This window comes from Rhynchophorus ferrugineus, unplaced genomic scaffold, assembly GCF_030347505.1.
Source record: "Rhynchophorus ferrugineus isolate W39M unplaced genomic scaffold, kcgeb_rfMv2 rfM1, whole genome shotgun sequence".
NCBI classification, from domain to species: Eukaryota; Metazoa; Arthropoda; class Insecta; order Coleoptera; family Curculionidae; genus Rhynchophorus; species Rhynchophorus ferrugineus.
The window spans coordinates 28,704,928-28,732,427 of record NW_027472580.1 but is presented as its reverse complement, the minus strand read 5'-3'; the positions used below and the strand labels follow the sequence as shown (position 1 = coordinate 28,732,427).

The 27,500-nt window shown below is 29.6% G+C and overlaps 1 protein-coding gene across 2 annotated transcripts in view; it reads right to left on the bottom strand.

Moving 5' to 3' along the window:
* LOC143206637 (DNA-dependent protein kinase catalytic subunit) overlaps positions 1-26,573 on the bottom strand; it is a 32,535-nt gene extending 5,962 nt beyond the window's left edge. Inside the window, exons 1-49 of one of the 2 annotated variants that reach the window (XM_076419252.1) lie at positions 26,489-26,573; positions 26,344-26,431; positions 26,080-26,284; positions 25,859-26,020; positions 25,619-25,798; positions 25,436-25,569; positions 25,239-25,392; positions 24,973-25,190; positions 24,687-24,922; positions 23,869-24,053; positions 23,329-23,820; positions 23,110-23,271; positions 22,057-22,224; positions 21,811-22,000; positions 21,511-21,692; positions 21,233-21,435; positions 20,797-21,114; positions 20,520-20,704; positions 19,019-19,293; positions 18,442-18,801; positions 17,872-18,375; positions 17,622-17,817; positions 16,192-16,748; positions 15,853-16,123; positions 15,607-15,730; positions 15,386-15,533; positions 13,928-14,109; positions 13,539-13,802; positions 13,256-13,481; positions 12,327-12,553; positions 11,302-11,466; positions 11,078-11,240; positions 10,390-10,507; positions 10,139-10,337; positions 9,939-10,087; positions 9,650-9,773; positions 8,922-9,317; positions 7,809-7,992; positions 6,657-6,851; positions 6,412-6,577; positions 6,021-6,359; positions 5,827-5,966; positions 5,549-5,765; positions 4,650-4,906; positions 2,612-2,821; positions 2,410-2,550; positions 902-1,170; positions 640-828; positions 347-582 (exon numbers count right to left, since the gene is read on the bottom strand). In XM_076419252.1, coding sequence (XP_076275367.1) covers positions 347-582; positions 640-828; positions 902-1,170; positions 2,410-2,550; positions 2,612-2,821; positions 4,650-4,906; positions 5,549-5,765; positions 5,827-5,966; positions 6,021-6,359; positions 6,412-6,577; positions 6,657-6,851; positions 7,809-7,992; positions 8,922-9,317; positions 9,650-9,773; positions 9,939-10,087; positions 10,139-10,337; positions 10,390-10,507; positions 11,078-11,240; positions 11,302-11,466; positions 12,327-12,553; positions 13,256-13,481; positions 13,539-13,802; positions 13,928-14,109; positions 15,386-15,533; positions 15,607-15,730; positions 15,853-16,123; positions 16,192-16,748; positions 17,622-17,817; positions 17,872-18,375; positions 18,442-18,801; positions 19,019-19,293; positions 20,520-20,704; positions 20,797-21,114; positions 21,233-21,435; positions 21,511-21,692; positions 21,811-22,000; positions 22,057-22,224; positions 23,110-23,271; positions 23,329-23,820; positions 23,869-24,053; positions 24,687-24,922; positions 24,973-25,190; positions 25,239-25,392; positions 25,436-25,569; positions 25,619-25,798; positions 25,859-26,020; positions 26,080-26,215 — 10,496 coding nt within the window. In that variant the 5' untranslated portion in view covers positions 26,216-26,284; positions 26,344-26,431; positions 26,489-26,573. Of the gene's footprint in view, positions 1-346; positions 583-639; positions 829-901; positions 1,171-2,409; positions 2,551-2,611; positions 2,822-4,249; positions 4,470-4,649; positions 4,907-5,548; positions 5,766-5,826; positions 5,967-6,020; positions 6,360-6,411; positions 6,578-6,656; positions 6,852-7,808; positions 7,993-8,921; positions 9,318-9,649; positions 9,774-9,938; positions 10,088-10,138; positions 10,338-10,389; positions 10,508-11,077; positions 11,241-11,301; positions 11,467-12,326; positions 12,554-13,255; positions 13,482-13,538; positions 13,803-13,927; positions 14,110-15,385; positions 15,534-15,606; positions 15,731-15,852; positions 16,124-16,191; positions 16,749-17,621; positions 17,818-17,871; positions 18,376-18,441; positions 18,802-19,018; positions 19,294-20,519; positions 20,705-20,796; positions 21,115-21,232; positions 21,436-21,510; positions 21,693-21,810; positions 22,001-22,056; positions 22,225-23,109; positions 23,272-23,328; positions 23,821-23,868; positions 24,054-24,686; positions 24,923-24,972; positions 25,191-25,238; positions 25,393-25,435; positions 25,570-25,618; positions 25,799-25,858; positions 26,021-26,079; positions 26,285-26,343; positions 26,432-26,488 lie in introns of those variants that run through there. The other variant, XM_076419253.1, reaches the window with a different exon arrangement.
* Between the last annotated feature and the right edge of the window lie 927 nt (positions 26,574-27,500).

Sequence of the window (27,500 nt, the reverse complement as noted above, 5' to 3'; positions counted from 1 at the left end):
CTATCTCTTGTAAATCCTTTAAAAATGATTAATATAATTAGTATAGGGTGGGGCAAAAGTCCCGCTACCATTAACTATTGTGTTGTGTAGACGTCCAAATTTTATTGTGGATAAATACATGCCACAGGAACGAGCATAAATAGTGACAATATTTTATTGAAAATTATATTATATTTATTGAAAATAATCATTCCATTATTGGTAGTCAATGGTAGCGGGACTTTTGCCCCACCCAATATTTTATAGAGATGTCTTTAAGGTATTTTTTTTTATATCAGTCTATCACTGAAATACATATTCAAAGTTGTGTCTTTTTATAAAAGTCAAAAACAAATTAGTATATTACCTGAATATATCCATAGGTATGCTATATACTATTTCTTGGTATGTTTTAATAATTTTTTCCTGTTCTTGTTTTGTATTACGTATAAAATGTGTAAAATAGTTGTCGTACTTTTTATATGCATTATTTAGAATGTTGCTAAATTGTTTTTCATTCATACCACTTTCAATAAGTTTTCGGAACGAAATAATATCTTCCACCCACTGAATTAAACCCAAACTACTTCGTAATGGTATTACCTTTAAAATAATACAGAATGTAATATATAAAAAGTAATATATAAATCAAAAACTTACTTCATAAGTCAGTAAACGATATCTTTTATTTTCACTGCTAAAGATGCTATTCATTAACTTAAATAATTGCTGAATTCTTTGATCTTGTCTAATATCTTCTCCTGATTTTATAAGAAAAGGGTAAGGTTTGCCATTGTTACCTATCATTATGATTTTCACTGGTTTCTTAACTGAATCCATTACTGTAACCTAAATATAAATGTATATTTAAAAACTGGGGTTTAATATGTTCTAAATATTTTCTACATTTTTAAATACTAACATTATCGCCAAATCTCGAAATTTTTATATGGTGTTCAGCTAAAGGCATTTTATCCCCCGTATACTGTCCGGGAATTTCTAAGTCCATGTTAACGCGAGTCGTTGAAAAATCGGCCAACCACGGAGAATAATTTGTTAAAGGACCTCCTCTGTTATTATAGTGAGATAAAGATAACCTTTCTAACATTTTCTGGATATCCGTGACATTTTGAGATTGATCAATTTTATTTAAAACATCATAAAATGGTTTAACAATTTTTAGAAAATCCCCTAAAATGTTAACATTCATGTATTCGCTTATTATCGTTATACATAACAGGCTAATTGAAAAGTCTCCGGCTTACCATAATAAAACACTTTTTTTTTTGGAAAAAATTAGTTTTTTTTAATTAAAAATAATTCCCTTCAAGGGTGATGCGCTGATTATAGCGACCCTCCAACTTTTCGATACCATTCTAGTAGTACGATTTGTCCCTTGCCTCCCGAAAATTTCTTCCCAGCGAACATTCTTTTGAGATCTGAGAAGCCATATCTGGAGAATACGGTGAATAAGGAAGCTGTTCGAAGCCCAATTCATGGATTTTTGCCATCGTTTTCACTGACTTGTGACATGGTGAGCAGCACTTTCTTATTCTTCAAATGCGGCCGTTTTTCGGCGATTTCGTCCTTCAAACGGTCCAATAATGCTATGTAATAGTCGCTGTTGGTGGCCTTTCCTATTTCAAGGTAGTCAATGAAAATTATTCCATGCGTATCCGAAAATACAGACGCCATAACTTTGCCAGCCGACTGTTGCGTTTTCCCACGCTTTGGAGCGGGTTCAAAGTGTGCAGTTCACTCGGACTGTCGATTGGACTTCGGAGTGAAATGATGGAGCCATGTTTCATCCATTATCACATATCGAGGCAAAAACTCGGATTTATTACGATTGAATGAATTACACCCACATTGCGCAGAACTTTCTCATACCCAAATATTCGTGAATGATATGATGTACACGTTCAGTTGATATATTTAGAATGTCTGCTATTTCATTTAATTTCAATTTATGGTCATTCAGAAACATTTTATGGATTTTTAAAATGTTTTCGTTGGTAACAGCCTCTTTTGTGCAACGGTGGACGCAGCGTCTTCGGTGCTCATTTCACCAGGTCTAAACTTAGCATACCAATCCTTGATGGTTGATTTTCCTGGGACAGTGTCCGGAAAATCGAAATCAAGCCAAGATTTTGCTTCAACTGTATTTTTTTCCTTCAAAAAGCAATATTTTATCAACATGCGAAATTCCCTTTTATTAATTTTTTCACAATAACAAAAGTTGCTTCACTCAAAATGCTATAATTCACAAACTAATGATCCGACAGCTGTTAAATTTATACACGCTTTATACATCTTTTGAGTGTTAGGGCTAACAATAAATAACATGTATTTAATTCTAGTAGCGCGATGTATATGTTAGGCCGGGGACTTTTAAATTGACCTGTTATATATATGGCATATATAATATACCTTTCAAAGATTCTGAAGGATTTTTTTGACGTTCCCGTAGTACTCGATCCTTCCAATTTAAAATTTCATCGATGCTATTGCTTTTTCTGATTTCTCTATATATGTGATGTAATCTTGAAGTACTTGTTACATTCGCCAAAGCTGAAAAATAGTGTAACTCCCAAACATTAAATAATTCTCTGTTAGTACTTAAAGTATTTACCTTCTAAAAATGTGTCCACTATAGGGTAACAAAGTAATAGTTCATCTAACTTCTTAATAAGGTCGTTCACTTCATTTTGTTTTAAACAGTTTGTGTATTTATAATTATCTTTACTCAAACGATAAACATACATTATAGCTTGAGGATAAGTTTTCGCAATGCGTAAAATAATTTCAGAAATAGCTGTTACCTTATTGGAATCCACAATAGCTGAAAAATAAAATTAATATGTACATTTTTAATATAAATAATAGTACTATTTTTCCTGTTCTTCTTTTGTATTATGCATACAATTTCCAAAATACTTTTAGTTCTAGTATTTAATACAAGCTTTATTTAGGATGTAATTGAATTTTTAATATTCAGTAAGATAATATTCATAAAAGATTTAGTCAAAACAATTACATGATTTAAAAGATTATTACTATGGATAGATTAAAACTATACCGTTGTTCTATGCTGAAAACTTAAAGTAGGATATTATTAATTCAAAATTACTAGTGTGTAATGTATGAGTTTGAGTTTCAACATATTTAAAAACAAAAATATTACAATTTTAAAACAGTAATTACGTGATATTTGTATATCTCGTATGTGCTAAATTAACTAAAAGACTTAAATAGTTTAATACATTGATAGATAATAAATCATCCTGTATACAAAAACTGAAAGACTACCCTGTTTTCTAGTTCTCTCACAATGGACATGCTTGTAATAAAGAATCATATAAAAATATTGATTTATAATAAGAATATATGATACACAAATTATAGAAAAATATTTAGTTTTTTCGAAATTTAATTTTAAAGTTTTAGCAGAAATAAATTCAGAAAAATAAAAAATTCGTCATATTAAGTCAAACACGGAAAAAAAAACACCAGAAGCGTCTCAAAACATTGACGTCACTGAACGTTTCCTAACGATCATTTCCGCATTCCAACGTCTGAACTTTTTGTTCTCGATTTTATTAGTATTATTTATCTTATATTTTATAATTAAAAAATAGTGGCAATAACTCTCGAGAGTACCTAATGATTGCTGAATCGTCAGAAGCGAACTGTGAAAATAGTATTATTGAAAGAAATCAAGTTTCCATTATTTGCTAAAGAATCAAAATTGCACCGATGGCAAACCTGGAAACTGACGATTGGTTGCACTGATCCATGTATTTTTGGGAGCTGTTTGCTGTGTCTTCCCATCAAAAGGTTGATTTCGCCATAGAAGTATATGAGAAAATTATTCACCTTTTGTTCGACAGACACGTCCAAACAATTGTAAATGTATCTATAAGTGTGTTTCCCAACAGTGACTGATTGTCACATCTTCGGCGAATGACTTCATTTCTAATACAATCTCAAAGTGAAACATGTAGAATTTGCAGAGAAAATCGCTTTTCAAAGACCGCAAGCTTACATGTGTCATGCTGTAATTGTGTGTACATATCTGAGCATTCGGGTCGAGGTAATTCGGCACATTCATGCGCATTGAATTGGGCTACACTTGGCCTTCTTTCATCTATGCTTCGAATCCGTACAAACCGAATGCTCAGATACTGACCCATCATAAAAGAGCCTAAGTTCCATAACCATATAGAAGAATTGGCAAGATAAATGTTTGAAAGATCAGATATTGGTCTCTTTCATACCATCTTCGGCTGTAGATGTCACTTTTTTCTTCTCTATTACTTATCTCAAGTGCTTGAACTCCTGTATTTGCTTTAAATAGATCCTATTGAGAATTTCAATAGCAAGTTGTCAATGCATCAGTTGTCAAGACTTTATTATTTTCTTCACAAGACACAAAATAATTAAAATAATGTATAAATAAGACTTGTAACCATACAAACTGCCATCTGCGACTAAAACAAGTAACGTTATGCCCAATTTGGAGGATTTTAGCACGCATTTGAAATCATTTATTCTAGGTAAAGCAAATACATAGAATTATCATTGAGTAGTTTTTCAAAATTAGTCAACACGTATATTAATTCAACTACTCATATCATTCACTTTATTATTGAATCTAATATTAAACAAACCTAAAATTTGTGGTATCCATCCTAAGAACATCCATGTCGGTATTGTTTTCGTTTCTTCAATAAATACTTGAGTCAGTGTATTCTCAAGTTGACATTCTAACAATATACATGGAAACAACTGTCTACCTTCTTTAGAACCTAGCCTCATTGCCCTCAAAACATACCGAGTAAAATCCTGTTTCTGATCTACCTCATTTTGTGCAAAATAAGCTAATCGTACATAAGCCTCTTTCAATATATCTTCCGATTCAGAAGTACTAAAAAACCAGTAATAATATTGATGCATTTTATTTTATAACTATATACATTAAATGCAAAATTATTATACGAGGGTGGTTCGATAAATATTTAGCCTAAAAATAAAAACGAAAATTTTTGAAAAGTGGCGATTTATTTCTCAACATAGTCTCTTTTCGAGTATGCGTAGTATCGAGCTAATACACTTGACCCAGCTAATTTCTGCCCGGCGAGTGACTCTTCGGTAACGAAATGAAGTCACACGGAGCCAAATCTGGTTAATAATAGAATACGGTGGATGGGGCAGCAGTTCGTTGTCCAATTCGATCAATTTGGCCGTGGAGAGTGTGGATCTGTACGCCGGTCCGTTGTTATGGTGGAAGACCTTATCTTCTGCAACTCGGCGTCGAATCGGCCCAATAATTGCGCTTGTTGCCCGGAATGAGCAAACGCGGCACCCACCCCGCCGACAGCTTTCTTATTTATCTCATCTCAGTCAAAATTCCATTCAGGATAAGACCGACGCGTTTTTTTTGAGTTGCTTACTATCCCAGCTATCTCAGCCGTCTAAATTTCTCTTCCGATAGTGGGGCCATCGGGCTAAGTACTTATCGGACAGCCCTCGTACATTATTTAACAAAAAATAAAATTTTATTTCTTACCTATTTTCGCAATTAGTAAGCACCAGGTTTTTGAGTTTTTCTTTTGCTATTAAATCCACTGACAGTGTCACTGGTTCATCAAACACTTTTATGAGTGATTGTTCAATATTCTGGAACAATTCTGGATTTCTTCTTAAAATACCAGATAATTGCAGGCTTATATCAAAAAATCGTAACATTGATTTAAGGCTTTCGTGGCCACTTTCAAATGTTAGCTCTAAAATAAGTTAATTTTAGTGTTTAAAAAATCAATAGTAATCATGGCTAAGTAAACTTACTAAATTGGTTCAACGCTTTTAACATTTTATCAACTGTATATTCGATTTGGTCACTTGATACTAATTGTGACGATAAATAACATATATTTCCATATATTAACATTAAGTCTGAATTAGTACTATAGTTAGAACTATACTTTCTGAAACAAAAAGTGTAATAACTTAACACATTAACATTATTTATCAGTCCTTACTTGGCGTATTTCTTGGCGAGCCAAAAATTGCCTTCATCGATAGCTGCATTCATGAAGGATACATCTAAGAACAACTTAGTGCTTTCTAAAGTCTTCCTCAACTCATCGCCATTCGTGAAATAATTTGTTTTGTTCAGTAAAAAATTTATAAAAGTTTTACGATAGAGTAATTTCGATTCGCTCATTGTCACAGTTGGTAAATATTCTCTCTGAGTTCTTTTCCAATAATTTAGAAGATCCATAATATTATTTTCATCCATGTTATTAAATGATTTAGTTTCGGTATCTAAAAAGCGTCCTATATCTACTATCTGTCTTAAATTCAGAATTTTATTAAACCTGAAATAATACATAAAAATGATTCAATAACAATTTTTTTACACACAATTACCTCAAGTTTTCAAATAATGGATTAATTAATTGCCAATCTCTCAAGAAATTATCTAAGCTGCTTTTACTGATGTCTTGCGCATAAGATATTTCATTATTAATGATCCATAATATGCACAATTCCTCACAAAAGGTATTTCTTAAATAATCGCCCTGATATGAGTCTTCTATAATATAAGATAAATTAGTTTATGGGAAATATAACAACTGTAAAAAGAAAATATGTTATATATTGAATTGACATACCTAGAGATTTGTTAATATTTTCCAAAAACTCCTCTGACATATTCTCCGAAAATAACGCCGTTTTAATATGAGCCTCGATATACCACGGTAGGATCTTTTGCTGATACCAATTCGAAGTCCACAGCACATCCCAAACGCTATCATTATCCCCTGGCATAGTAGATTTGACTGCGTCTGGTAGTGTTTCCCATTCCCCTAATATTACAAATACTAATTTACCAAACTACGTACTATAAAGTACTAATTTAAAAAAAAAAGATAATTTAAGAACCAAAAAATATATAAATGTGATTAAAAATTAGTAAGACTTTCGAAACAAAACGCAAACAGGCTAATTGTTTATCCAAATTTATTTCCCCCTTCCAAGCAACCCTCTTTAAATATAACTAATTAATTAAGAGAACGTTTTGTTCCAGTTTTCGAACCAGTTTTCACGTGTTGATTTCTTGAACTGACGTCTTTGACGTCTTGAACTGATGACAATTCATTTTAATATTCTTATTTTATTCAAAACAATATTCGATGGAACTAAATCAAGTAAATAGTACCGTAACGCAAACATCTATAGAAAATGAATCACGAACGACGCGTAACACTGGAATATTATTGCTTGTTGAAAATTTTTCTTTTATTTGGTTCAACGTAATAAACACCGATATTTTTAAGTCTTACTATGTTTATATTATTTTTTTACTAATACTTATTAGTAATAGTGTAGCAGTAATAATATTAATGCGATTACTTATAAAAAATGTTGGGTTTTGTTCCAAAATGAATGACGAATGTTTATATTCTGAATTTAATATTTAATAATTCTAACATTTTTTTGAATTATAGTTATGTGAAGATAAATTTTATACAACTATTAATCTCACACAAGAACATTTTTCAACATAGAAATGAAAAAAAAAGAAAATGTTATTTTTGCTATCGGTTAAACAAAATTGACTGATTGATTGTAAGTAGAAGATGTAGTGGGTAAGGCGGCACTCTTTGAGAAAGATCTAGCTGTTTTAGCAAACATCGGAACAACGCTCTGGTGCTGCAGTCTTTAAAAGCAAAATTACTATAACTTAGCAAATATGACATGAATTATACACAGAATCTCTTCAGACAGAATTATAAAGAATATAACATGTTATAAAATATTACCTAAATTGGCTAAACATTTAAAACAGGATTCGAAATAAAAATCCTGTCTCTCTGGTACTAAATCTGTTTTTAATAATTCCATATAACTGTCGCGTGCAGAACGCCATTTCTTTTCTGATTCAAAAAGTAGCGCTTTTTGTATCAAATCATTGCAATTAGTCTTTTCAACGAAAATAGTTTTAACCTAAAAATAATTAAAATTTGAATTAGTTTTTTAAACTTGTATTAAAAAGAGGATAAATCTTTAAAAAGAAACCCGACGTTGAGTTGTGCGGGTTGTCCCGGATTTTATCTGTTCAATAACACTCCATTTCATATTGTGTTATATCGCATCGGAATCCGCTCTAGCATTACTTCTATATAATTGACTGGATTTTCTCATTATATTCTGTTGGACATACAAATAACTGGGTGGATGGGCCTACATGTGACGTCATCATGTATATATGGTTGCATAAGTAGATGTTAAAGTAATTTCCTGTAAATTGTAATGAACGCTACGGCGCATGCTCGTGTTAAAGCCACGAACAGGATGAAGATGCCGCCATCTTGATTCATTCTGTGTTGGGGCTTTAACCGAGATGTTTGTAAAAATAAATAGAGAGCGACTTCTAGAAATTAATTGTCCAAACACATTCACCAAATCGGTTCTAACAATTCTTTTTTTTTTATATAATCATAGACCGATCAATGTGCTTATTCTTTTTGTCGGAATAATTCAGAATCGCCACACCCAGACAGAGGCTTGGTTGGAAATGATCTATATATATCTATTGATCTATCTATGTATAAGATTAAATTGTTCATTGATCATGGTTTTCACTATCCTCTTGCCTTTTGGCGTTTACGTCTGCTGTGACTTATTATTTTTCCATGCTCCGGTAACAGTAGGGCTTCTTTTACTTGTAAATGTGTACAAAAGATTCTAGAAATAATTCCCACTCTCTGCGTGGTATTGGTTCTATAAATAATACAGGCTCTAATTGACATAGCTGGTTGAACACGTCCGAGTTTTGCCATAAATGATCTACTGCTTGTTTTGAGTACTCAGTTTAGTTTGTCAATCAAATAATTTTACTGTACAATTAAAAAATATAATTCTCAAATACTTACCATATCCCATTCTTGCATGTCCTTGTATAATTCTGCCAATTTAACCCAGCATGCCATTTTCTCATCATCAGCTAAAATACCTTTTTTTGGGCCATTTGGTTCAGCGTCCAGTAAAACGACATAATCCTCAAGCAGCAACGCACCTAATGATAACAAACCACTCTGCTGGCATACTGATGTTAATAAATGGGGATCCATACGGCAACGATCTTTGCTGAACAGTAAAATTTCCAATAATGTGGAGAATAAGGTATTATTAAAATGCGTGGAGTGGTGAAATATGGATTTAATACAATTGAATAATTTCTCCACAAAGTCTTCTCCCTCATTGCTGATTTGTTTTAAGATTGTTTTATATATAAAAGAGATAAATACTTTTGCTATTTCGCCATCATGCTGAAACAAAACTAATCTATATAAACATGTTGTAAGTTTTATTCTACTATCACAGTTAAATGATTGTTAAGAATAATCTCAGAAGAAGTATTCATCATGCAATATTTTGTTATTTGATTACTTTTATTGAGTATTCTAGCAGAGCATATCATAAACATGATATACATTCAATTCTTAATAGTTTTTTTTACTGTAATGAATTATTATAATTTCAATGATCAATAATTATAATGTAACCACAAATAGTAAAATTTAAAAACCAATAAAATATAAAAATTATCATTCCTCAGTAAACTTTTGAAAACAAAAATGAAAACCTATCCTATTCTTACCAAAATTAGCATTCTTAAAGGGGTAATAATGGATTTTAAAGTAATCTGTATATCGGGTAGATCTCCAATTCTATAGCTTCTATAGAGGGTAACTTGTTTCTCCCTTTCTTTTGCACTTTGATACCTATAGAATTAACATTAATTTACAGCAATCAATTAATTAGTTATTAACAAGCCGAATACTTATTTAGAATAAGTGTATTATGGATAATCCATGGAATAACAATTTAAATATACCTATGAATATTTTTTATTCAATGAACTATCAAAGATTATTAAAAATATTCACCTTTTCTCATGTTTCTGAATTTTCTCAGTGGTGGCTTTGTTGGCAAAATAGTCGGCCGTTTTAGACTTGTCCTTAAGGAACCTAATTTTTTTTTGCTGAAACTCTTTAGTTGATTGAATTTGGTTTGAATCCAAAAATTCATTGTTTGGCTAAAATATGTTAGGTCTTAAAAAAAAAACATATAGCACTCGCATATTCACCTTTAAAATACCACTATTCAAACTAGTCACATTATATAAATAATTATCCCAGGCGGGGTTTTGGGTTGGAATAAAACTTAACTTTTCTTGGGTAACCCTTATTTGATTGTAAGTAGAAGATGTACTGGGTAAGGCGGCACTCTTTGAGAAAGATCTAGCTGTTTTAGCAAACATCGGAACAACGCTCTGATGCTGCAGTCTTTAAAAGCACAATTACTATAACTTAGCAAATATGACTGAATTATACTAACTTCCAATGGGTTGTCAGCACATAATCCTCAAATTTACAGTCTTGTAGCGGATTGTCAAACAATGGTTTATCTAATTCCTCGTGTTTTAAAGAGCTTAATAAATAATAACCCATGTTACCTATAGATATTAAATAAGTTAAAAAATGTTTTAATATAATTAATGTCTATCATGTTTATATAATTATAGCGTGTTTCAATTAGAGTGGGTTTATGTTAAAATGAATTGAAACCAAGTGAGTGGTATGAGGAATAAAATAAATTATTTGTGTGCAGTTTCAAGCACTTTCTTTTAAATGGAAATAAAAAGCAGTTCTTTCTGCAAAATTGTACCGATATAGAACGCGACACGGTTAGAAAGTATGTTGCTTATACTTGAACGAAGTGAGACATTAATTTTAATATAGATCCGATGACGGTTCAACAATAGAATTACAAGATGAAATGTAGTTTGATGAGATTGAATACTAGTTAATTCCTCTAAACTTATTTCTACTCATACCATACTATCTTATATCATATTAAAACAATAGTATCATATGCTAATATGTCTTCAAATAAAAACATAAAATGCGTTTATAACGAAAATATATATACTATCATGAAAAGAAATATTAATAAACACATAATCCCTAAACTATAAAGATCGATTGTCCATCTATACCTAAGCTTAACAGTTAAGAATACGAACCTAAAAATTGATCTTCCACTTTAGGAATATAAAATTTCTCCATTAGAAAAATGAATTTTTCGACTATATTCGAGGGAATAAAGATGTTTTCATTTTCTTCCCAAAATTTCCATATCCTATCACGAATTTCAATACTGTTATCAGACAGACCTTGCACTAACGCCTGAAATTCAGACACATAATGAAGTTAAAATCATCCAATAAAACAATTTATTATTTCATACTTCTCTACAAATTTCTTTTATATCGTTTCTTTTAACCTGCTTGTATATATCCATCATTAGTGTGAAAGTTCTTACTCTGAACACTCCATTTGCATAAAATAAACTATCGATAATTGTTTTTATTATATCAACAAATACATCTTCTTCTTTTATTATAGAGAAGGTCTAAAATATAACATACAAATAAGTAAAAATGCGGAATAACTTACTTATTTATGATCAAATTACATAAAGTTAAAATTTCAAAGCGCAAGCCGATTTTTCATTCACGATTTCTCTACCTAAAGTCGATAGCTATATTTGTTTATCTAACCTAATATAAACATACATCTTCCTTCGAGAGTAGCAGTGCTCAAAGCATAGAAACAGTTCTAAGAGACGGTCCAGTGGTTACATTTTTGGAGGTTGCAAGTCAAGTTTTAGAAAACCCCAAGGCCATATTTTTTCATGAATTTTGCGTCATGCATTTCATGTCTTAAAATCGAGAAGCCCTAATAATTCCATGGTTGGATCAAGCCACCTATCTCCGTCTTGTCTTTGACCGGAAGTTTAGATTCAGAGGTCTCTTCAAAAAGGTTTCAAAAGGAATCATCAATTTGCTGTTCACGCTTTTCAATTAGGTTAGCAGGCTTCCACTTCCTATCAAGAATCTCCTATATAAGATGCTGATTCATAGTCGTTCAATACGGCTCCAGTGTCTATCTCAAATATGTATTATCTAGTCAGATCGAACGTCTTCAAATTTTTTTATATTGAAAATTTCATTGAGTGGTGAAGTCCTAAGGTGGTAACCTCTTGGTTGGTTGACAAGTAGATTTTTACTTGTGGGCAAGTTTGAGTCTACCGAAAGACAAACGAGAACAGTGAATTTGTATCCCCGACATAATATATTGCTCTTGTTTAAACGTTAAAAAAAAAACAAAAAGTGTTTATATGATCGGAATGAAAATTACTTGCATTTTTGGATTTAATTCATGGCAGTAAATTATAGAATAAATAAAAAAGAAATAAAAGTAATTCTTTACCTTTAACATTATCTCTAAAGTTATCAGTCGAACTTCATCATGCTGGCTTTTTAGTAATGTACACCAACTCTCATTTCGAAAATCTGAATATATGTGTAGGAATTCCGCTCCTTTCAAAATAATTCGCAAAAAAGTCGTTTGGAGCGTACAGTTAGAATTATGAAGTTTGTTAAATATTGCAACAAAGTGTCTGTTGTCGAGAATATCTGGATAATGGGCTACAATACCTAAAACACTTCGTGTTTAATATGAACCTCAATAACAAAACTTATGCAATTTTTTTACTCATATTACTATTAATTTAATCAATTATTTTCAACCTGACTTCTTTAATTGATTCAATAATATTTTTTTACTTTTCTGTTATATTTTTTCATTTTGAAATAAATGCAACAGATTATGTTTAAACGATCATATATGTTAAATTAATGTAATTATGCTAAATTACATGATGGGTTATGTACTTGGAATTACTTTGCTTTAATATAATTACTGTTAGAAGATTGTCAAGGCCTAATGATACAGTAAAAATAAAGGCGTGGTCAAAGATGTATCTATGGCTAGTGAGGAGAGTGTAGTTTGCTAAGAAATATGAACTGAGAGTACCTTAACATGAAAATATGGAGCACAGTATTTGACACTTATAGCACAGTACTTGAAAACGGTGATCATTATTCAAAGGTTGATAAGACAAATATTTTTTATAAGTCAAATTAAGATCAATTAAAGCATCTGTGTAACAAACTTACACAAAAGTTGCAAGTGTGAGTTGAGTTGTAAATATATGTAGTGCACCCCAGTGGGATTACATTCATCAACAACTAATTTAGGCTTAGGACTAATACCTTAAATCTCAACTTGGATAGAATTGTTTCATAAAAATAAATAAATAAGAAACACAAGTGCCAATATTTATATTTTTGATTTACCTTCCAAAGCGTTAGCATATTTATCATTTTCATATTTAAGTAATGTTTTTGTAATTTCATTAGAGATTTGGAAAATATTTTCATTGTTTTTTTGATGATTCAACATTAAACCTATAACTTCAGCGCAAATTTTAAATATAGCTGAATTTGGTAATGACAAAATCTCATACAGTTTTTTCCAAAAATTAGCGAATTCAGACTCTTCACATGGTGAAAGCTCATTAACCTAAAATATAAGGCGTTATCTACTAACTACTTTACACTTTTTAATTTCAGTTCTTACCAGAAACATTAAACACAAATGCAACCCTATTTCAATCTCTTGATTTTCTGTTTGATACAATCTTTTTAGTACCGCCCTATGTGGAAATTTAATTATACTTTTCCAATATTTTGCCAAAGAATCAATTAATTTCAGATTATTCTTATAGATATCTTTACGTTCGTTTACTAACATATCCATTAACATCTCCAAAACCATTGAAGCTAGTTTAGCATTTTCTTCAGTGAGTACCACATCCTTTGACCACTGAACCAAAATTGTAACCTATTAAAATTGTAAAAGATTAATAAAAATATATTTAGAAATATTTCAAGAGTAATGATTAGTGCATAAAAATATTCAAAATAAATATGTTTATAAAACTATAATATATTTTTTTAATAACTTACCACATCTGTCACATAATAATTCAAATCGTCGCCGGCTACTTTATCAATCAAAAACTGCAATAAAGGTTTAATGAAATAGGCAGCAAAATGTTTGAATATGTTATTTTTGTTTTGAATAACTTTAATCCAGAACAATTTTACATTCTTATGAGTTGATGGATCTAACAACAGCTTTCTTATACCTAAAATATTAAAAAAATAGTTAAAATACCTATCATATACTCAATAATTAAATGTCATATTGTAGTGCTGCGCTTAATAGTCATCATTTTAGAGTTAATGCTCTAATGCAAAACTTGAAAGACAGGTTTAAAACAGGTTTAGGTTGAGTTATTTTCAGGTACCCTAATACGAACAAAAATGCTGTATGTGATATCATGCATCATCAATAATGTATCTGGTGAATATAGATATTGGGTAACTTTGCTCAAGAGTTGTCATGCTGCAAAATAGTTTAAAAATTTGCAATGTTTGAGTTTAATTGCTTTGTGCAGTTTATAATAAGTATACTCGGATGTTATTTCGATGGCATCAATTTAACTTATCATTACCCTAGGAGCTACTCATCTTCATCAAATCTTTTCGGACAGGTACCTTCCAAGTTAAGGCCGCAAGCATGACTTGGTAATTAATATAATTAGTTGTTCTACAAGATTTCCACAGGCTTCCAGTTATTATTAAACATTTATGTAGAGAATATCCCTAAAAGAGAGCTCGTAAAAACGAGTTTTAGGCGACTTTTCCAACTACAATATATACATGGCATTGTGAACAGACTGAACTTTTAGAGGTCGTTGTTTGATATATTACGCTCGTCGGATTTTGCACCCTTGTCTCATGGACAATTACAATAATAGACAATCACAAACGCAAATTTACAACCATGTCCCAGCAAGATTCGAACCCGCGACTATTGCAATAATAAGAAGACCGTTCTGTTGCCTTGACCATTACGCCAACAACGCTAGTTTCTTGACGAATGATACGATGGAAGCTGTACTCACACAACACAATTTTGGATATATAAACTGTGCTATTATAAAATATGTTACAAGCATAACTATCGTATATGAAACGGAGCCAACCATCTGGGAATATAACAGGTCAATTGAAAAGTCCCCGGCCTGCACATAGATGGCGCTATTAGAATTAAATCTATATGTTTTTAGTTAGCTGTAACACAAAATGATCCAATCACTATAATTCTAAAATGGTCCAGCATAAAATAGATAATTATAAAGTATTCATTCAAATAAAATATTAATTAAAGTCATAATCCGTAAAATCACGTGTTACTGAATTTCAGACACATTTTGTTAGAGAGGGTATATTCTAATTTAATATTTATGAAATCTAATTATTTATTATATAGCACTTAAAGCGTTGGTTTAAAGAGCATTTTGTATATTTTAAATTGCTCATAGTTTAGTTTATATCAATATATTATCTATTATTTACCTTCCATCCAATTTGGAAACTCCACAAAATGCTCATTTTCAACTGGTAGTTTGTTAATTCCTTTATTAAAAATATCTTCAATCAATCCACATACAGTTGCCATTAACTCATGTTTATTTAAATCTGTTGATTCTAGATAAACTACACCCTACATAATAAATTATATATGCATATGATTGTATACTGATGAAATTTAAATACAAATTCAGTTAACAAATTACCTTCTGAACATTAGATTCATTTAAAACATTATTTTTATTATGTCTTAATATTGTTGATGTAAAATCATATTTTGTAACATCTTCACTCAAGGAGCTATTAAATAGCATTGGAGATTCTATATACCTAAGGATAAAATACGTTGTTATATTACAAGATATATAGATTTAATAATATTCTGTAATAATTTGAATGATGAATAAATAAATTAACATTACAATAATACATGAAACAAGTCCAAGAAATACCTTAAAATGTTATTTTCCTCTTCATTTTTCTCAATATGTTGTTTAAAACTGATTAGATTTTTCTTATTTTTTGGGTATGAGTTAAAATCCACTGAAAATGTATACACAATATTAGTATCTATTACAGCGTTCCATAGAATATCACGATTGTTTTCTTGTCTAATAAAAAGCTTATTTAAAAAATTACTGGCTTTATTAAAATTGGCCACAATAGATGCAAAGGTTTTATAAGCACTGCATTTATACTGCCTAAGTTGTTCTATTTTATCACCTAAAAATGACCACAGTCATGACTTAGTAGGGTTAATAATTAATCATAATTCTTAACTGTAATATTACCTGTATTCTCTGTCAATCTAAAGGCATCTAAAACAAGTTTCAGTACCTGTTTAGTCAAATTGCTAACACCAAACTGTTCTTTTATTAACTGATTATCTTCTAATACATTTGATGGTGCTTTTAAAAACAAAATTTCAATAAGTAACAGTGTAAGAATTCCATTACCGTAATCAACAAGATTTTCTTCAAGTGCTGTTCCTAGATGCTGATTCAAGAACAACATACAATCAGCATAATTAGAGTATATCAATATAGGATACAAAATCTCTTTTGTTAAGAACATTTTCTTATTAAAATTATTTTCATTCCTAATGGTCTGATAAGTAATCAAAAGGACTGATTGGTGTTTGACATTATTATTGTACATAAAAGTTTCTAGGGAGCTAGTCATTTCTTGCTCAGAATTATCTTGATCATAACAGTTGTTTATGAAATATTCAAAAATGATATAGTTCTTAATTTGTGGCAAAATAGCTAACATTTTGTCTAATATAATTCTTTTTGTGGGAGAATTTTCCTTGGATTCAACTTCGTTCTCAATTCGTTTAATAAGGTTTCTGAAATAGAACATTCGAACATTTAGGACATTTTATTATTAAGAAAAAAGTGGCGACTGCTGAACGGCGAGCACAAAACGGTTATATATCGCGAGATTAATACGGCCCTGGCTACGAAAATGTTTATTAAGAACGAGGCCGTTTGTTGTGTTAGACATAGGAGTTTCGTTTATATTAAAATTGATTTGAAACCTCAGTATTGTTTTGTGCTCGCCGTTCAACAGTTTTCGTTTCCATAAAATAAAATAGCTTTTAAATCAAAATAAACAAAGGTTATAACTAGGCTACTAATATGGCACTGGATATTTGAGGAGATATAACTGCGTCTATTTTCGGTATATTCAAAAACGCAACCGAAAACAGTTATGTAAATTGTAAACAAATTGTAATAATAACAATTGTAATTATAAACAATTATGTAAATTTAAAACAAACCCTTTTAATACCCCAAATTTTTTATAATGTAGCAAATATACCATATACATATGTATCCTATTTTAAGTTCATAACTAGAGATTTCACCATTGATGTTTAAAGCAAGTATTTAATAAATAATATATAGTATATCCAATAAAACAGCTAATGCACGCCATCATAAGTGAACACGTTGCAATGTTGCCGCAATTATTTAGAATTTTGGTTTACATTTTCTGGTTTGTAACCACTAATTATTATCACTCATGTTTTGAAGAATTTTGTAGACATTTGTCAATATTGTCGACCCAGTACCAATACAAGTAGAGTTCTAGACTGATTCGGTTACATGTTCCGACACAATCTATCTGTTTTTAACTAGGATAAACTGGACAAATTTATAATGATCATCTATGATCTGCATTGGCTGTTTTATTGGAAGGACTATAGTAATTGTACCTTATAAGCTTAGTTGTTTCTTCAGAATCTGTATGAGTTGATGCTGCAGTATAAAATATATCCATATATAATGTGAGCCGATCTTGTGTTTCACTATCATCTATGGTTAGTTTCATAGCCCAATTTAAAAGGGTATAATTATTTATATCTAAACTGTCGCCAAAAGCTCTATAAAAATGCATAACAAATTGTAAACCTAAAATAAAGTATACAGTTAAATATTATTTACAACTTAAGTTTTGAAACACACCTAAACTTATAGCCCCCTCATCGAAATAGCGTTGGAATACGACCCAACCATCCAATATTGATTTTGAAAAATTGGGAAAATCTATTTGAAGATTATTATCTTTTACATAATCTATTACATAAATAGTCAGTTTCGTTAGTTGTTCCACATTTCGATTACTCTCTAAGAATAAGTTAAAGTGTTTAACAACATGAACTAAAACATTATCGAAAGTTTTAAACATATAAACTCCGAATAACTCGTTGTTAGCGGATTTTGAATACGAAACTGTAAAATTACAGAGCAGATGTTTAAACAAAATTTGCAACTCGTTGATATTTGACAATCCAAATTCTAATAGTAATTTTATATATTCGACAACACTATCTGACAATTCCCATACAAAAATTACGGTATCATTTTTATACTCCAGGTAAAGATTCATTATTCTATCTGCAACGCCCTGTGAAAAACTTTCACTTTTAAAATACATATCCAATTCGCTTCTTTGTATCATTATAAGACCTAAAATTTAATTTCTATTAGAGAACACTTCAGAATTAAATTTAAATGATTTGGTCATTAAATTACCTTTTAATAACATTCTCAATTTTCTGCTTACGGGTCCCTTTAAATTAGGTACCACTTCTTTTGAAAATCTTTCTACAACATAATCTCGTGCTTTTTTAATAAAATCACTGGATACATTTGATGTTTTAGAAAGCACGTTCAAAAACTTGGTAAGAGTGTTATTATATTCAGTGTTATTTTGAACATCATTTAAATGGTCAGTTTCAAACATACAGTTTATAATTATCATCCAAACATCATTATTCCAAAATGACTCACATCTGTTTAGCATGTTTGGATCTTCGAGTAAAGTAACCGATAATTTCAATATTGCTAGTGAACAAGAAGATTTCAAGGTAAGATATTTCTGATTGTTTTTCCCTATAAAATATAAATCCTCATTATTAATCATTTTTTAATAATATTGGGCTAGAATTTGTTGTAAAATAGTATGTAAATATTCCATATGGCATTAATATTCAATATCCATTTCTTTGAATAATGAAGTAATTATTCAAATAATGAATGAGAAAATCAATCAATTCAAGAAAGTGAATATTAATCTTATTTGAAAATACAGGCTGAACATTATAAATACCTTCGTAGTTGGTTAATCTGAACTCCCTTATCAAATTACAAATGATTGATTTTTGATTATTTAAATCAACAGACAACAAAGAGTTTTTTATAATAAACAGATATCCATCCAACAGGCGTAAAAATGATTGAAGCCATTTTGTAATACAATTAGTATCCTCTAGAACTTCATAAATTATTAAAGCATTTTCAAAATTACTTTTAACAAATTGTGCCAAATCATCTTCACTTGTATAAATAGGAGCAAGTTTTATAAATAAGTTCATTGAAATGCGTCTGAAATAATAAAAATAGCATGTATTAACACAGTATTTACAATAACACGATAAATGTTGCAATGCAGAAATTTACTACCGCAGTTCTAAAACTCAAGGCTTTATTTAAAAAACTAATTCTACATTTACGATTCAAAGCATTAACTACTACTAACATTTCACTAGGTGTTACTATCTCTTTTCCAACCATTCAATCAACTCATTCTTTTAAAGTGATCCACAAATTGTCAGCCTCGTACCTCTTAAATTACACAGAATACTGCGTGATGGTTAGAACTTTCCAAGCGTATTCACGTATTTCTAAGTTACTTTATCGAGTTTTTGAGAATGTTCAAATTGTGATTCTTTCATATTGAGTTTTTCCAATTTCAGCCAGCTTGAATCCTAAATATTTCCACATAAATTAACTTTTTCATTTTTCATCATATGTTAAGTTATTCATATATTTTGATGACGACGGCAGAAACAAGAAGAAAATGTAGTTTTATTTTTATATTATGTATTTACATAATTTTTTAACATTAAAAATCCTTCAATGAGATTAACACATAATCACACATTAGTCAAAATATTTTACGATCTATAATATTTTCCTATATTTATGACAACACGGTGACTATTACTGTTATTCGCTATTCCTATTCTGTTTTGCAACAAACAATTTATTTTAATTCGGTTTTAACAGGTCATAATACACTGTATATTGCAGATCCCACATCATGTCACGTAAAACTTTCTTTTTTTATCTGATAATCAATGAAACTAAAGATAAAATGGTTCGAAATGGCTTTCCCTCATTTTCCCCTTCGCATTTAAACATCCGGAAATTGTTGTTCCAACAACTGCTAAGCTGTCTAAAAGTCCTTTGAGACTGAGTTGAATTTTCGCCCAGCAAGTCATTAACTTAGAATTTTTTAGGCACCCCAGTCTATTCTTTGTCATTGAGGTTAAAACCGAAAATTGGAATATGATGAAAGAGCATCACTATAAGTCTCTAGGAATATTTAATGGGCTGCGGCAGCAGATTTCTTCAAATTAAATAGCAAAAGTAATGAATGTCTGTAATATTACGTGGAAAATTATTATTTAATGAAGAAAAACCATTGAACATATTGAGAAATGTTAAAACCATTGAATTTAAAAGTTAGAATGTGTAACAGTGACGCATTTTCACCAATAGCCAACGCTAAATACATGCCAGCACCTAACACTATAATATATTATTACCGAGCAATTGTGCTTGTGCTTCCTGTCATTTCAAAAATCCATTTTATCACATCATTCATGCCATTTTTACCAATAGCACTAGGTATCCTTCGTTTTGAGTTTTTCAAAAAAATATGAGAACTCTTTTCAAATATTCCTTGTAATATCAGGATTGACTTTTTAATTTGCGGTACAATAAACTCTTCCTAATGAAAAAGTAAATTATATAATTGTTATACATTTTTAATTATGTAAAAAAGATAGTAGGTTCTACACCTTTTATTTATTTCATACTTACTTCATCACTTGTATCATCAATTAAGGAAAGACTAGTCAAGAAAATGTGTAGCAATTCTATAGAAAATATAGAAACTAAGGGAGGCTCTCTCTGAAATTCCTGGTATATGTTATTAAATATTAATGCAGCACCTAATTTTTTCATTGTATCCGGTAATGTACTAAAATAACGAATCTTTTTCACTAATAATTTAATATATATTGGATCTTTTTCTAGGTCTTTTGATTTTGATTGCTTTATTGTCCATTTAACAAATTCCTTAAAGCTAATGCCTGAAAAGTCTCTTAAGGATGCGTTTCTTGGATGTGTTATACCATCCTAAAACAATATTTAGGCATTATTTACAATAGTGGATACTTACACAGAATGCTTCATAATAACATAACTAAGCTATATAATTTATAAAAAATATAAAAGACAAATTTAAATTATTCACCATTAAAACATCGATTAATACAGCCGAATGTTTCGTTTCTCTTTTACTAGGCGATGTGTACCAATGTATTAACTGGTAGAAAAGTGGTTGAAATATTTGTTTAACAGTTTCATCCACATCGCATGCTAACTGAAGCAATGCGACACAGATGCTTTTCCATAATGATTCCAGATCAGAATGTAATGTGTCTTGTATCGATACGGCTACAAATCAATATTTATTACATTCTGTATAACTATTGAGATATTTTTAACTAATTTATAAAACAATATACATACTTTTTCCTAGAAATATTGTAATAATGCCTTGTAATACCTCGCAAGCCATCAGTCTGATTTTTCTATCACTAGAATGTAACGACAGTTCAATAATTCTCATTGCAAAAGGTTCCAGGTATATATCCAATGTGTGATTCTCATAAGGCAATGATAGTTTTAAATGGTAATTGGCACTAGTAATCCTTAAATTTTGAAAAATAATTTGTTTTAAGGGTCGATCGAAAATAGTTTATATATACACAACAAATTTTTAGAGGTATGTAACCAAACGATTTTAAATAAAATTACAGATTTACGTACTTTTTGTCCATATTGTGATCTATTGATGTAAAGGCCTGGCAAACTTTCATATCCTGGCAACCAATAAAATTAAGGATTCTCCTTTGAAATTTCAATAATTCAGGTTCTATTTCAAGGAGAATTTTACGTTTATTTAATTTTTGAGCTGTTTTACGACTTTTGGTTTTATAATCTGCTTTAGTTAGATGACCTTAAATTAATTCACGTGATTTAAACATAAATTTGTTTTATTAAAATCGAACCCACCTAATGAAACACTTCTGAGATAACTATCCAAATATGGTACGATATTAACGGCAAAATCGTCGAAATCTTCTTTGGGCATGACTTTCTGCCATTGTTCTAGAGCGGTCAGACCTAGGTTCGCTAAAGGAATATAACTTCGGCCCAATTCGAATACTGTTTTGAATAACCCTATAATTATATATTATACAAAATCATTATAAATAAGAGCTACTACAAATATTTAATATAATCCTTAAGTGTTCTTAAAATAATTCGATCCTTATATAAAAAACATTTTAGAATTATCTTTAATAATTGGATTCTCTCGTTGACTTTTTTACGTATAATTTTAATGTATCTTTAAATTCTCATTTGCCATCTCCTGAAGTGGAAATATCTGTTTAAATTGTGTACGGTTTTGTATCAAAGTACTAACACAGAGTGAGACTGATGACAACTATGCCCTATTTGACAGAATAACGAAGCACTATGATACAGCATCAAAAATACTTTAGAAGTACATCATGAAGAAGTTTGCTGAATTTGCAGAATAGAGAAGTTGACTGCAAGAGAGATTCGAAATTTTTGATTTATCAGGAATTACTCAATAGAAAAGATATTGATATTGAAAGAAATGTATTGAACACCATGTCTTCAGATGTAAACAGTTGCTACGATGATGAGTTTTTTATATCATTGAGTGATGATAAAAATGAACCAAGTGATGTGATACAAAACCTATTATAATTAATTTAATTTTTTTTAATGGTTTAAAATGTATAGCCCACCCGCTGGATTCACTTCACTTTGGCTCTTTTATTATATTTTTTTTGAACTAATACTAAACTCGATCACACTACTAAAGTAAAAATATCTTGCTGAAATATTCCATAGAGGATTAAATTATTATATTAGTATATTAGATTTAATTGATTTTTTATTTATAATGTATTTTGTTTGATAATTTAATGAACGAAATTAATTATTTTAATAATGTTAAATGACATTTCCATTATGGAAGTCGCAAAACGTCCCAACAGATGTAAATCAAAAAAATTAAGTAATATTAGTTACCTATACATTCATCCAAAAATGGTTCAATTAATGTTGCAGGGATTTCTACAAGAACTCGAAGACATGATATTAATAGTTCATCTTTAAATTGTTTCATTTTTCGAATTAATTTTGGAACAAAATTCATCAAAATTTCTCTGCAGTTTTTGATTTCTTCTTTTTCTAAAAACCATACAGTTTGAAAATAGTTATGCTGTATAGTGTAACAAAAAAAAATACCTTCAGTAAACAGTTTTAAATTATTTCCAATATTCAACATCAAAGATAATAGTTTATAAAAGCCACTAACAAATTGAAATTTTAAGCATTTTTTTGTAATAGTAATTATTAAATTACAGATGCAAGTTCGTAACATTTCTGGGTTTATATGATTTAGAATATCCTCATATAGATCTATAACATTCAAGAATATGGCATAATCATTCTCTTGTTCTAATTGGTAACTAGTTTCTATTTGTGTATAGGGTGTTCCAGTCAATATCATGTTGATGTTTAATTTAATAGTTAGTACCATCAAAGTATTAACTAATTCCTGTACAATACAAATTAATATATAGTTAATTTCATGGAAATTCGCATTGTACATATTTGGTGTGCTTTTTAACAATCCACGCCAAAAGGGAAAATAATCTTTTACAGTTACAATTTTATTAGATTCTTCAGGAAATTCTGAGTCAACTATATGTTGATGAGAGCAACTCCAAATTACACCTGTAAGATAATCACTTAAAAAAAATTAATTTCAACACTTCCACCTACCATGATATATAACTTGTTTTACATAATCTTTAAAATATGTTGTACTTTTTAAATACAAGAAACTGTTCATTGTTGAATTGATAACGTAAAAATGATAAAGAGGCTTCACTTTATGAAAATTTTTAATCATGTTTATTATAGCTCTTTGTAAACAGTGAAATTCCATTGTTGTAACATTATGAAATCTATAAAATATTTTAAGAAATATTTTCATTGAACCATAAGGCTTTTTAATAAGGATTGATCGATGTTGGTAGCTTGTGGTGATTATGTTGGTTTGAGGGCATCATTTTGACCTGCTGTTTATGATTCAATCATTGATTTCGAATCACCATGGCAAGTTACATGCTTAAGAATCACATGTAAATTATGAACTTTATTATCTTTAGTGACAGGCTATGTTAAAGAGCATACTTGTCATTTTAAGCAATCAATGGCAAGCATGCAAAACAATAACAGAATTATTTTGACCCAAACCAACCCAATTAAACGACGTAGGCGTCTACGATATTCGGTTCCCGCAGGACGGCGCTACGTGTCACCAGCGAATACTTTGACATCACTAGACTTTGTTTTGTAAGCATTTTCTAAATCATCCTTCTGAAATAAAGTCTATGCCAATAAACCTCTATCAACTGATGCCCTTAAAGTCAACGTAACCTAAGTCGCTGCTTAAACTAAACTCTATCTCTGATGTGATTATTCATATATGCATTTTAAATAAAACAGGCTTGTTTGTTTGATTCAATTCATTGTTTCAACATCGACCCGCCTTATATAAGATTAATACAACAGCAAATTGTGTATCTTATCTTTACCTGATAAAGCTAGCAATACATTGAATATAATCAGGCAATATGTCAGTTGCCTCATTATCACTTTCATTAATAATATAATTCCTTTCAAAATTTTGCATGATGGTTAAAAATATTCTCTTAAACTCTTCATAATTATGTTTATATAGAGGCTTACTGAAATATTTTAAACATTGAAGCCCTAACTTTCTGTTTTTTATTGACTCCATTAATAAACCTTCAGACCAGCTAACAAAGTGCTAAAAAATATTTTCATTATTGAGCTCACATGAGTTATAGTCAAAACTACTTTTAAAACGGGTAGACATGAATCTTCTTTCATTTCAAATAATGATTCTGACATACAGAGAAAAAACTGAATCAAAGTATATTCGGCAACTTTTCTGTCATCTACTCCTAAATTAAACCAATCCTTATAAATTCTCTTATGCCAGTTCTGCCAAGTAGATTCCTCTATTATATAAGTTATAAAAAGCTTTATATGTTTTCCAAAAAAATGCATTGCAGCTAAAATAATATATTAACAAAAATTATAAAAGAAATATAAATATTTACCTTTATTTGCTTTTCTTACTGCTCCAAGTGACTTTGTATTAGAAAGTGTCTTTATCTGTTGATATAAATTTCTTAAATGTAAGTCATCTGTATTATTAATCACACAACCATTACAATAATACTCCAAACCAATAAATAAACTTGCTACAACACTCTATTATTATATTAATAATTCCATTCAGATCAAATCTACCCACCTGTTTTCTTTTACTCAACTGATCAGTTATTCTGCTAGTAAAATATTGTAAATTTATCGTTTCTCTTTTATCATTAATTATATAATGATAATATTCAGCAAAGGCACCTAGAATCTCATACTCCTTTGATTTAACTTAAAATAGATAATTAGCTTAATCATTAAAATATAGTATTTTAAATACCAGTATCAATATGAGTATCACATTGCTGAAATATTTTCCTAAATATTTTTTGATAAGCATTTTCATTTCCAATATATTTATTAATTTTGACTAAACTTAATAATATGACATCTGCTGTTTTTACTTTAATGATTGCCGATGTATTACTCATTAGTATTTTTACAGAATTTTCATTTATATCTGAAATTTGAAAAAAATGCATTATTAATATATATTTAACAATATAGTATTTGTTCTTACCCAATATATAATTTTCTAACTTATCTGAAAAATTATTTATAAAAACACTAATAATTTCTATGGACTGAATAACTGTTTCTTCAAATTGCCGTTTTGACAAAACACTATTAATAAATGGAAATAATCCATTTTTCTTACTGAACATATATAATAGATATTTATCTGCAAATACTCATGTTATTTTTATATTGTCCAAACATTTAAATTTACTGTTTATTTACCTAAAACTGAAGAACTAATTTGCTCTGTAATGAGATTTTGATTTAAACTAGTTAAAATCCTTAAACATTCATGATTATTATCATTTTTTCGCTGTTCAGCTAAATAAGAGAATATATTATGTGGTTCCAAATCCATATTTGAAATATTTTTCCAAAATGTTAATTTCCTAATTGTTATTATATTTCTTCCAGTAAATTCGAATGACTAATAATAATTAATAAAACTATACATATATATTTAAATGATTCAAATCTTCACAATACCTTTTAAACCTTAAAAATAAACGTTTTTAATAAACATCCGACAATTAAATTCAAATTTGGATCTCAATATAATCACTATCAAATCAAACTAAAATAACCAAAATAAAATAAAATTATTAACAGAAACACACCTTAATCAAAAAACCTTATGCACTAGATAATAACTTTACCATAATAAATGTACCTTTTTTTTGTTATCAATCAGAATGAAGTACCTAAACAACTTAACCGGCTCGGAACGTCACTTCGTCGTGCAGTGTTGCCAATTGTACTCTCTCAACTAATATCATAGAATACACAAGTATCAATATTCTATTATAATTGAGTAGAACAGTACACAAAACTCGAATGATGATTTCACTACGAACACAGAATATAGAGATATATTAATAATTCTAGAGATATATTAATTAATAATATTCAATAATTCTCTATATTTTGTGACGACGAAGTTTTCATGTTTAAGGTCACGTTTTGGTGTTTTGTCAATTGAAAAATATAACTATCCTGATATGTAAAAGATCACTTCAGTAAGTGATCTACTGTGCAGCTTATAATCTAAATCTTATTCCAGATACTATTCTAACTTATTTTAAAGTCTATCCTAACTTATTCTAAAGACTATTTTAACGTATTCTAGAGATTATCAATTTGTATAGTAGTTTGCGTTTGAACCTATGCACTACACTAGTGCGTCATTGCTATCATTACGCACATTTAACTGTTTGGTAAGTGCATTGGGATGCTCTTATGATATTTCTCTCTTCTGCAATTATTTTGCGTCTCTTAATGTATAGTTTTTCAAAAAGTTTAGAGATCACAGGTAACAGGCTTATAGGACGATAAGTGGAGACGTCTTCTGATTTTTTCCCAGGTTTAAGAAGCATAACGATTTGAGCCACTTTATAAGGGCTAAGAAAGTAATTAAGTCTTAGCATACCATTAAATATGAATGTTATTAATTTGATGCACATTCTGAGAGCTAATTTAAGATTCTTCCAGTAATTAAGTCAAAATCAGGGGCATTTTTAGCATTGATTTCTTTAACTCTTGTTTGTTTTATTTCGTTAACAGTAAATGTCTCATGTGGCAGATCCATTTGAAACGGTGTGTTAAGAAAGTCAACTGTGTTATTTTCTTCTATTGCAGATATTTCA